This window comes from Momordica charantia (genome assembly GCF_013281855.1).
Source record: "Momordica charantia cultivar OHB3-1 chromosome 8 unlocalized genomic scaffold, Mcharantia_2.0 BLBB01000008.1, whole genome shotgun sequence".
NCBI lineage: Eukaryota > Viridiplantae > Streptophyta > Magnoliopsida > Cucurbitales > Cucurbitaceae > Momordica > Momordica charantia.
Window position 1 is genome coordinate 6,800,353 of NW_028275166.1, and position 10,235 is coordinate 6,810,587.

Here is a 10,235-nt window from a genome sequence, read left to right on the forward strand (position 1 = left end):
TTAAGTCCTTGCATTTTCAACTTTTACTCATTTTAGTCTTCATACTAACATTTAAACTAATGATCATTTTAAACTCTTCATTTTCATTTTTATCTCTTTTATTTTGATCAAAATTTAAACATGACATTTATTCTGTCACTAAATTTCTTAAAATATGGCCATAAATTTATATAGAAAGGTTTCCATTTAATAAATAAGGACCAACGTTATCACTTTTTAAAAATACAAATGGACATTCTAAAAGTACAGGGAGTAAAATGAACAAAAGTTGAAAGTAAACAACTAGTTTGGTAACGCGTTCTCATTTCATGTTTTTTGTTTTCCTTTTTAGTTTTTGAGAAACATAAGCATTTCGAAACTATTCTAGTTTCTCGATATTTCGCATTTATTAAACTATATTTCCAATCGACCTTTCAAAATACCAAAAATAATTGTTATTACAAATTTAAAAGATTAAATTACTGATATTATTGATATTGTATTTATCAGAGACAAGTACAATTACATAGAGCCTAGTATAGAGAATAGAAAAATAAGACACAAAGATAAACCATAAATATTAAAGCTTAATAGACCTCGCATTTCATCCATATATCATCTTATTATTGAACTGAAAATGTCTATTGAAATGCTCGTTTAATACTTCATTTTATTTCATGAGTTCACCTGCACAATTAAAAAGAACACCCATTATGAATGAACAAAAATTAGAAATAAATAATAAAAAAAGGAAAATTGTAAAATAAGTCCTACTTTATACTTCACTTTTAAAGAAATGTTGCCTTTTTTAATTGGTCTAAATACTTTTTTGCTTCTAGTACTTTTGGCATTAGTTTATTTTTGTTATACTTTCAAAATATCTTTATTATCACCTAAGCTTTCAATTTTTAATCATTTTAATTTCTATATTTTTGAAACGTTTGTTTGGGTCCCTACACTTGAAAACGTAATCATATCGATCCTTTCATCTTCATTTATTTCGATCAAAACTTTTGCACGACACTCCACTCATTAAATTTCTTAAAATATAGTCATAAATTTGTATTAAAAAATTTATTATATATAAAATTTATGTTAACTTTAGCAAATAAGAACTAAAATTGTCACTTTTAAAATTATATAGGAGCGAAAATGGGCATTTTGAAAGTAAAAAATTAAAATGAACAAAAGTTAGAAACAACATTTTAAAAGTAATGGGACCAAAATGAACATATTTAAACCTTTTTATTATTTACAAAAGTGGCAAATTTAATATTTGTTCAATGTTAATTGGTAATTCACCAATCCGAAGATCTATTAAGTCAGTAAAATAATAGTTGCTGAACAAATATGATTGATAAATCAAATTTTGATTAAGGGTTAAAATCTCATTTGGGTCCTCTAAAACATTTTGGTTTGATCTATAAATTTTTATGAAAATTTTATTTTGTCTTTCTTGCTAAATTCTTATATTACATTTTACATAAATAATATGGGTAACATATTTTTTCCAAACCCCATGCCACCTAATACTAAAACACAAACCAACATAAATTTAACACTAAAAATGAGAAATTAATTTTCATGCAAAAAATCCAAGAACCAAAAGAAAACATTTAAAAGTATAAGAAAAAGTATAATAACCACGTGTAAAAGTTTAGTCCCCGTTGCATAGAATTTTGTTTATAATTTTATATAATTAGAAATCATGCATGGTTCCTCCCAATTTCTTTGCTACATTTTTCACATTTTTTAGGAACGCATTTAAATTTTTAATTAAATTTCACAAAAATATTGTTTTTCAATTTTCAAAATTTAGCTTAGATTGTAAAAACATATCCGTAGACAACACAGAGATGGAAATATTGTTTGTAAACTTAATTTTAAAAAAATATGGACAAAAAACAAAATAGTCATCCTAAACCAAGATAGAACCTAAATCTTGATCAAGTAATCAATTATATATCAGTGTTAATAATTAATTTTCTCAACCTAATATCACCCCGGAAAAAGTCAACTTTCCTGACTTTTTTGTGGAAAAATGTCGAAAGTGACCTTTCTCGATGCGCTTTTCCCAACTATTTTTCCGTCACTTCAAGAAATCCTTATTTCTTGCAGTGACCTTTATCTTTTCTTTTTTTCCTTCTTTTTCTTTATGTGAGAGATCAAACCTTGAACATCAAAGAAGGTAGTTGATCCACTGAACTATCCTCGGATTGGCATTTTTATCGCGATCACATGTCTTAATTTACTTCATAATCCCCCCACCCACCACCAAAACAAAAAGACCAAAAATAATTAGAAGAGAGAGAGTACATGGGTCAAAATTGGCATTGCACTTCTCCGGCAAGAGCATGGCAAGGTCGCGGTCAACGCCGGCGATTGGAGGGCCATTGACAAGCACACACAGGCAAGGCTGGCCGAGAGTTTTGACAGCTTTGCAACAGGCCTCCGTCGGCGGGATGGCGCGGAATGGTGCAACCGATGGCCTGCATGGCAACAGCCTAACAAGTGAAGAAAAGAAGGTGAAACGGCAAGTTTCCCCTTTGCTTTGTTCACCTAAACTTGTCATCACCAATAAAAACACCCAAGCTGACAAAAACTTCATGCCTAAGAACCCCATTTTCCCACACAATAAAATGGCGCCTCCCAAATTTGTGAAAAATAATGGACTTCTGGCATTATATTTATAAGAGATTGAGATTCGTACCCTTATGCACTTCCATCCTAACCCATGATCACGCTTCCATTGCCAGTTTCGGTCTCCCTCCGCTGCTGACTTGTCTCGATTCGCAAACCATACAGAAGTAATGATTTATCTGCACTGAAATTTTTATGAAACATCAATCACTTGTGACTCCTCTAAATCTGCAAGGATTAGGAAGGATATTGGTCATCTTTACATCGACTATGATCCTACAAAATGCACAAATTAGTTTATGATAGTTCAAAACAAATGGAAGAGTTGGAAGAGTTAAACACTTCTCCAAGATGAATAAAGTTTGAATATGCGCCAAGTGTAAGACTGTTAGTGGTTTCAGAGCTCAACTATCCCATTTTCACATAAAACAGTGGAGCATTTCAACCATACTGTCGTTACAATGGTTTTGGCAAATTTAGGCATGATAAAATACACTTGAATGAGTGAGGGATCAATTAATTGGACCAATTCACAGAAAACTGTAAAAATGTTTAACTGAAGTTTATTTCTCTTGATTCCTTTCGGTGCAAACAATCTGCAAAGTCTATTGGCATCCGTGAGAGAACAAAAATACAGGGGTTGATTACAGAGGTTCTCCTTTTTTTCCTTTTAGATTAATTACTGCAAGCTCTTTTTCAACATATTCTCCTGCCAAGATGACTGGATACTTGTTGGCATGTGGAGATTCAGCAAAGTGGCCAAGAGGCTTCAAGACAGCATCAGATGCTATATGGGCAAATAACTACATGCAATGAAACAAAAACTTAGATCCTCCAGAAGAAGTATGAAACTAAGTTGTCAGTTTTCTCATATTGTAAAGGAAACAATGATGATATAACTGGATTCACTTACAGTCGAAGAGACTCTCCAGAGACTACGTTTTTGCTCTGATGCAATCTTTATAGCATCAATTGTCCTTTTTGTGACAACTACTTCATGCATGCCAGCTATGCAGTCACCAGCAGTCAGCCATTCTATCTGCTCAAGAGAAATGGAGTTAAAGAGTAAAATATTATTCCTGGAATTTGCATATTCCAAACCATGCAGTATTTATCATAAATAAACGGGCTCCCCAATCTTTATGTAAGTAGCATAACTTAATAGTTAATCAGTTAAATAGTATTCTACAATCTAGAAGCCCATGGTAAAGAAAAACAGAGCTTGCTCCTACAATGAAACCATTCATAAAGTGAAACTTACTACTCTCAGAGAAAATTAATCATAAGTCAGACTATATCAGAATTCAATCGACTCAAGGAACATAATTTACTCTCTTTTTTCCACATAATATTCTATCATTCACCATAATAAATGAAACCTCCCAGCTGTATGATAAAAGCACGAACCTCCCAGTTTTAGACACACAAGCTAATTGAATATTAACCATTGAGAAAGAATCAGCAATGTTTTTATTTAAATTTTCTTCTTAAAAAGTCAGCTGTGCATTTGGAACAGCGACAGTCTCACTGGAGATAGATAGTATATCAACACAGTTGCAAACCTGTAAACTACGAAATTGGTTATAGGTCCTGACTTTCAACCATGACCATATTACCTGCTTTCCAGTCTGTATGAGAAGACATCCGATAGGAACCTTGACTTCAACTTTTTGGCCATTTCTAAGCCAAATATATAGACCTGGGAATCTGCTTCTGCCATGGATTGTCAGAAAATTAAGATCGTAATGATACCCAGCAAAGACTGTACCCTCCTGACCATAACTATGAAGGTCACTTCCTGTTGGAGCAAGAAGATGAGGTCCCTGGGATTTCAAGGAAGAAAAGTACTTTTAGGACGAAGTGAAGTCGGGGTCAATATGATTATTGAGGAAGACAGGCCTTTCTATGGCACAAAAAAAAAATTAAAAAGGAAGACGTTTATAGCATTTATAACAGAATATCCAGAAACTTAATCAAATATCCAGGAAAATAATCATACTGTCTCCAGCAAAGAATCCTCAGGAAACAAAAAAGGTTTAGTCATTGAGGAATTAAAAGTAAATAAGTTGTCTAACTCTTACCTAGTAAGATAATTTGAAAAGAAACAAGTGTTGAGGAAAAAGGAAACATAGTAAAGACAAGACTTTGGAGGGGGTTCGGCAGGCTAAGCAGGGCTTTAAACAGTTAAGACATTATTACGGATTTAAAGATTCACGTGCAGAGACTGATGGTGGATGTACTCTAAATGCAATGTTGCACGTAATGTAGTAGTATTTAGCACCCCCAGTATCAACATGCTTTCAACAACAAAGAACTGGATGCATTAACCCTCTAAAGCAGCCCTGATTCTCCATTCCATTTGGAGAAATTCCAAATGAGTAGTAGCCACAGACAAATAACAATGCTCCGTTCATTTTTTATCAGAAAAAACATAAAATATAATCATTCTTTCTAATCAGAAGAGCAGTCCTTCCCTTTATAAAATATAAAAAAAGGTTCCTTTCTTGATGTTTTCTGATTAGACAGTGAACAGTTTTCATTTATCTGATATAAAATGCCTAAATAATAAGAGATTTTAAAAGATAAGGAGATTTAGAAGATAAAAGCAGATTACTGATTCAACGCGGCATACTAAAAAAACAGACGATACCTGCTTCATCAGAGAAGTGAATGCATCCCTGGGCAAGCCAAACCCAATTGCTGCCATTTCAGCAACAGCCTGGGATAAATAACATTTTAAATGATATGCACAAAAACAGTATAGTAAGTTTGAGAAACCTCGTCCAATTACTTGCCTCTATGGCTGATATCATTTTGAAACCCCAGGAATCCATGGTATCCTTCCATTCAGGAAAACCGTCAGGGATAACCGGCTCAGCATTAAGTTCCTGCACAAAAGGGGTAAAAATTATGAGGGGGAAGACACAACTGACGAGAAAGGAGAGGGTAAAAGAAGTGATAGAACCTTAAATCTGGTGTTTGAAGGGCGAGGACCCACTCTCCACATGTATCGCCACTTGCAATCCGGCCCCTTGGGAAGTAACGGTTGGAATTCCTTGGGCATTGCTCTTATCTTTTCCTGCATTTCTTCATCGACCAGACTTTTTGGAACTTCCACTCCTTCTGGTGTTACCCCGACCTGATATCTCCATTTGATAATTTAAAATTAAATCCAAAATTGATACTATCAGCTCAGTACAAAGAGACCTAAATTCCATTTGTTCATTTCGGAAGCTTAGTTTCCTTCTTACAGCATTAATTTTCAGCACTTTATTAACTCTGAACATCCACAATAGTTCAAAACTGATGAAGTAAAGAAATGACGAATTTGAGAAGTTGTTCTCTCTTCATTGCTGTTCACTTTTTTTTTCCTCTTTTTGAGCATTTAATTTCCTAAATTCACTTCATCGCAGTGTGAATTTAACCTCTATTGAGCGTGGAAGAGAAGCAATTGATCTTTTGAGACTTTGTAGAAAATAAAGGGGTGGGAGACTGACACAGTGAAAAGAAGCAGTCATGCACCAATTGACGGAGCAATATTTTCTGATCCGTAGATAAATTATGAAACTCATCTCAAATGCTTTAAAAACAAAAAAGACAAACCATAAACAAGGAATCGAACTTTCCAGAAATAACAGAAAATTTAGCTTCCGATCGATCTACATTTTCCGGTGATCAAACCAAATCACAGAAGCAAATCAAATAACAATTTCACCTGGTAATGCAAATTAGGCCTCGCATGTAAACGCTTGAACTCAGTCGGCTTCTCAAAAAACTTTTCCATCATATCAATGAATCGATCGTTGTCCTCAACCGAGCATCTCGGATCCTTGACCAGGAGCGCGCCGGTTTCTTTCAGAGTCCGACTCACTTCCTCGCACAGAGCGGTGAGTGGGGGCGCTAACTCGATCGGAGAGTCGCCGGCGAGTTCCGACGAGGCCGTCAAAAATGGGGCCAGATCGATCACAGGCAGGTCCATAGCTGCAAAAACGACTCAGAGCGAGAAAATAAAGTATATAATTGTAGCAGATGATCAAGAAATTGCGAGGTTTTGGGTGATGGCGGGAGAGTGCACTCAGATTTTGCTGCGCAAATAATTTGTCTATAAAAACAGCAGTCGCTTCTCTACTAACAAAATAAATAAATTATTAATTCAGTCCCTGAAATTGGCTTAATTTTCAATTTACCCATTATAATTTCGACCATGTTTTAGTTTAATTATAAATTTTTAGGTTGTTACCAGTCCTTATTGGTCAATTTGAACATGAATTCTCCCACTCCCTACAAAAATTAATCCACGAATAGAAATCCAAATAAATTACAGAAGTGCCATTTTCGTAAGTAAGAATTAACAACAGATGCATTGAAAATTATTAATATTAATTTATAATTATTTTATTACAACCCCCACTTTAATAATGTTTTTAGAAAGGAAAAAACTTCGCTCCATGTGGTCCTATAAAAACAAGACAAGCGTTGGTTGTTGCTTTTTTTAATTATTTTATTAAATCTCATAATCCGATAAAAACTCCCAAATCTCTTTGAATTCTTTTTTTAGATTAGTTGGACAACTTTTCCCAATTTTCTCTCTCCCTACAACTATGAACAACAAATTGCAAAAAGCTTTCGTCTAAAATTAGAAGATAGTAAGCACGAAACCATAGAAGAAAAATGTTATGCAATTTAAACAAATTCATTTTTCATTCGATAAACTTGAGTTGCATAAAGTTTAAAAACAAAATGGAGATGAATAAAAAAAAAAAGATTATGAGATTTAATAAAACAATTAAAAAAAATAACAACCAATACTTGTCTTTATTTTTATAGGACCACGTGAGGGTAAGGAGCACAATGCTCCTCACCGATAAGGAGCGAAGTTTTTTCCTTTTAAAAATCCGTTAAACCATTAAAACCACCGGCCAATAAATTTGCCACTATTGATAAAATGTCATTATGTTAAAGACAAAATCAGTTACAAAAAACTAAAAAATTATTATTATAATTACCAAAATGTAACATATAACTATTCAAAATCCTAATAGAATCTATAAATATAACAACACTAGATTCAAACAGATTAAAAAAATTCAATTTTCCAAAATTTATAAATTGTGCAGGAGAAGAGATTAGTTCTAACTAGGCAGCTATGATAATTTGCAACAACACGATGGGAAATAGGAGATATGCAGTAGAAGTAACGAAATTAGTAGTGCATCCGCGACAACGATGAGCAACGACAAAAGTGGGGAGGCGTGCAACATCGAAGATGGCAAAGACGTGCTACAAGAAAAATGATGAGCATGCATGCAGCAGAAAATTCCATTTGTTTCTTAATGACAGTAGAAAGAGCGGTAAAATTAAGTGAGAGTTTTAAGAAATAGAGATAAAATGTTGTAATCTTTACCCGAAACTTTTAAAAGTGTTGCAACTTTTGCCTTCTAATAAGTTTTCTTTGAAAGAATCCTTGAAAAAAGTGTTCTTAGTTGCATACACTAAACTATAAAATATATATTTGGTACATAATTGCTAGGATAATTCACAGAAAAATGACAATAGAACTGTTTTTTTTTCTTTTTAAGTTTTGATAGAGTAATTTAATGGTTGATTTTGTGCATTAATAAAATTTGATTTTGTGCCAAGCTTGATTTTCATTAAATTAATGAGTTTTTAGATTTACATTACTTTTGGTTAAAATCAGTCCGTGAATTAGCATAAATTGAACATATGGTAAAAAAAAAATAAAAATTATAATATTTATCTAAATTTAGGATGGTCAAGTTAATGAAATAAACTGAAAATTGACACAGTTATCTAGCTTTCCCCTGACAATGACAAGAAAAAAGAAGAAAAAACTTATAGAATCCAGCTCTGTTTTATTTCATGTAATAAGATATTTTCTCTCTGTCAGCAAAATAATTCATTTCATTCGTTCAAAATTCATTTGAAATAATAACATTTACATTCATATATATATATATATATATATATATATATATATATAATTCTCTACCGGGCCATCATATTTATAAATAACAAAAAAAAAAAAAACTACATTTTTTGAATTATAAGCAAGAATAAATTGAGTAAAATAATTACAAATTTAATTTACACATACTACTCATAAATTTAACCACGTCATTGACAATTACTCACAAGTAGTAAATTAATTAATCAATTATTAACAATAATAAATATATAAAATGTAAAAAGGTAGACTACGAAGAAGTTTTGTTGTTTAATTACTCAATAATTTAAATATCTTGTTCTTTAATTTTAATTAATATTAGAATTTCATTGGTTATTAATTCAAAAAGTTTAGTAATTTTTTCATTATCTATTATAAAAAGTTGTTTTCTTCCCACCAATATTTTGAACTTCATTTTTTTCTTTATTGTTAGTCTTTCTCAATCTGTCCAAATTTCTCGAATCTTTAAATTAAAGTAGCTTGAGACATATGTGATACATTAAAGTTGCATAGAATTCATTCTAAAAAAACAAATAATAAATAATAATAATAGTTTGAGACATATGTGATATTTAAGGTTGCATGGAGTTCTTCTATAAAATAAAAATAATTGCATGCTACTAAATCTAGGGATGTTACCTCTACTTTAATGTGTTCAACAATGGTATATGTTTTCTAACTATAAGAGCCAAAATCCTATTTTAAAGTGTGTATATATATTCTTTTGTTTTATTTGTTTTGTTTCTCTGCCTACTATATTATTTTTCATTGTTTTTTAATAACTAATAATATTTTCTATTTAAAATATTTGTAGAATATATTTGTCACAAATTTATTAACACATTCAAATTTCATAAGAAATTTAGCGTGTTTTTAAAATATTTTATTTTATTTTTTAAATAACAATTATCTAAAAATATTGTCATAAAATTACCTAATATTTGAAATGAATATTAGATAAAATTATTTAATATTTCTTTTTTTATTGCACAAGTCTATTATAATTTGTAATAAATTTCCATAAAATTTATAATATTATACTTTTATTTTAATGGAAAGTTTAAAAATATTATTAGTTCTAAAATATATCTTTTATTTTAAATAATATAGATAGGTTAACATACCACATTAACGAAATTTTATAAAACAAATTTTTTTATCATATTCTACCAATTATAATTAATATATTGTTTGTATTTCATGTCATAAATTATTCAAATAATTATAAGAAAACATTGTATGGTTAAATAAAAATTCTGTGCACGTTGTAACTAACTAGTCAATCAAAATGGGATGTCAATTATATTTTAAAAACTACTATGGATATTAATTAATATAATTAAATTAAATTAAACAATTTATAATATTTTATAATAAATCGTCGACTAATAAAAATAATTTTTTATTATAATAAAAAGTATTAGTAGTATAATGGAAACAAAAGTTATGCTTGGAGTATTTCATGTTTATTATAAATGTTCTATCTATTTTCAATGTGGGATCGTACACGTATGAAATGAGATAGATTATACTCATAAAACTACTCACCTATGATGGAATATCTTAAAATTATTAATCATATTAAATGAATTCATTTTTTAGCTCATTGATGTATTTTAGGGTGCGTTTGGTGGTAATGAAATTCGAAAAC

General features: G+C 30.9%; 2 protein-coding genes across 5 annotated transcripts; both read right to left on the bottom strand.

The window, feature by feature from the left end:
* Nucleotides 1-453: 453 nt before the first annotated feature.
* Nucleotides 454-2,683, bottom strand: LOC111020340 (uncharacterized). The gene is made up of 2 exons (XM_022296986.2): nucleotides 2,296-2,683; nucleotides 454-666 (listed from the first exon to the last, which is right to left on the bottom strand). Exons 1-2 carry the CDS (start codon nucleotides 2,600-2,602, stop codon nucleotides 650-652), a joined length of 324 nt encoding a protein of 107 aa, XP_022152678.1. The 5' UTR covers nucleotides 2,603-2,683; the 3' UTR covers nucleotides 454-649.
* Nucleotides 2,328-6,734, bottom strand: LOC111020339 (2-oxoglutarate (2OG) and Fe(II)-dependent oxygenase superfamily protein). Of its 4 annotated transcripts, none has more exons than XR_002602657.2 (9): nucleotides 6,335-6,734; nucleotides 5,585-5,758; nucleotides 5,415-5,507; nucleotides 5,270-5,338; nucleotides 4,236-4,442; nucleotides 3,533-3,658; nucleotides 3,177-3,422; nucleotides 2,690-2,803; nucleotides 2,328-2,468 (listed from the first exon to the last, which is right to left on the bottom strand). XR_002602657.2 is itself a non-coding variant. In XM_022296985.2 (7 exons), exons 1-7 carry the CDS (start codon nucleotides 6,596-6,598, stop codon nucleotides 3,264-3,266), a joined length of 1,092 nt encoding a protein of 363 aa, XP_022152677.1. In that variant the 5' UTR covers nucleotides 6,599-6,734; the 3' UTR covers nucleotides 3,161-3,263. The 4 variants fall into 4 exon arrangements, 1 of the variants encoding a protein (XP_022152677.1); XR_002602656.2 differs by having other exon boundaries at nucleotides 2,690-2,847; XR_015792923.1 differs by having other exon boundaries at nucleotides 2,344-2,483.
* Between the last annotated feature and the right edge of the window lie 3,501 nt (nucleotides 6,735-10,235).

Coding starts and splice junctions, on each gene's coding strand:
- LOC111020340 (XM_022296986.2), bottom strand. CDS start 2,602: ATGGGGTTCTTAGGCATGAAGTTTTTGTCAGCTTGGGTGTTTTTATTG.
- LOC111020339 (XM_022296985.2), bottom strand. CDS start 6,598: ATGGACCTGCCTGTGATCGATCTGGCCCCATTTTTGACGGCCTCGTCG. Junction 4,443..5,269: donor TCACTTCTCTGATGAAGCAG/GTATCGTCTGTT, acceptor TTGAAATCCCAG/GGACCTCATCTTCTTGCTCC. Junction 3,659..4,235: donor TCATACAGACTGGAAAGCAG/GTAATATGGTCA, acceptor TCTCTTGAGCAG/ATAGAATGGCTGACTGCTGG.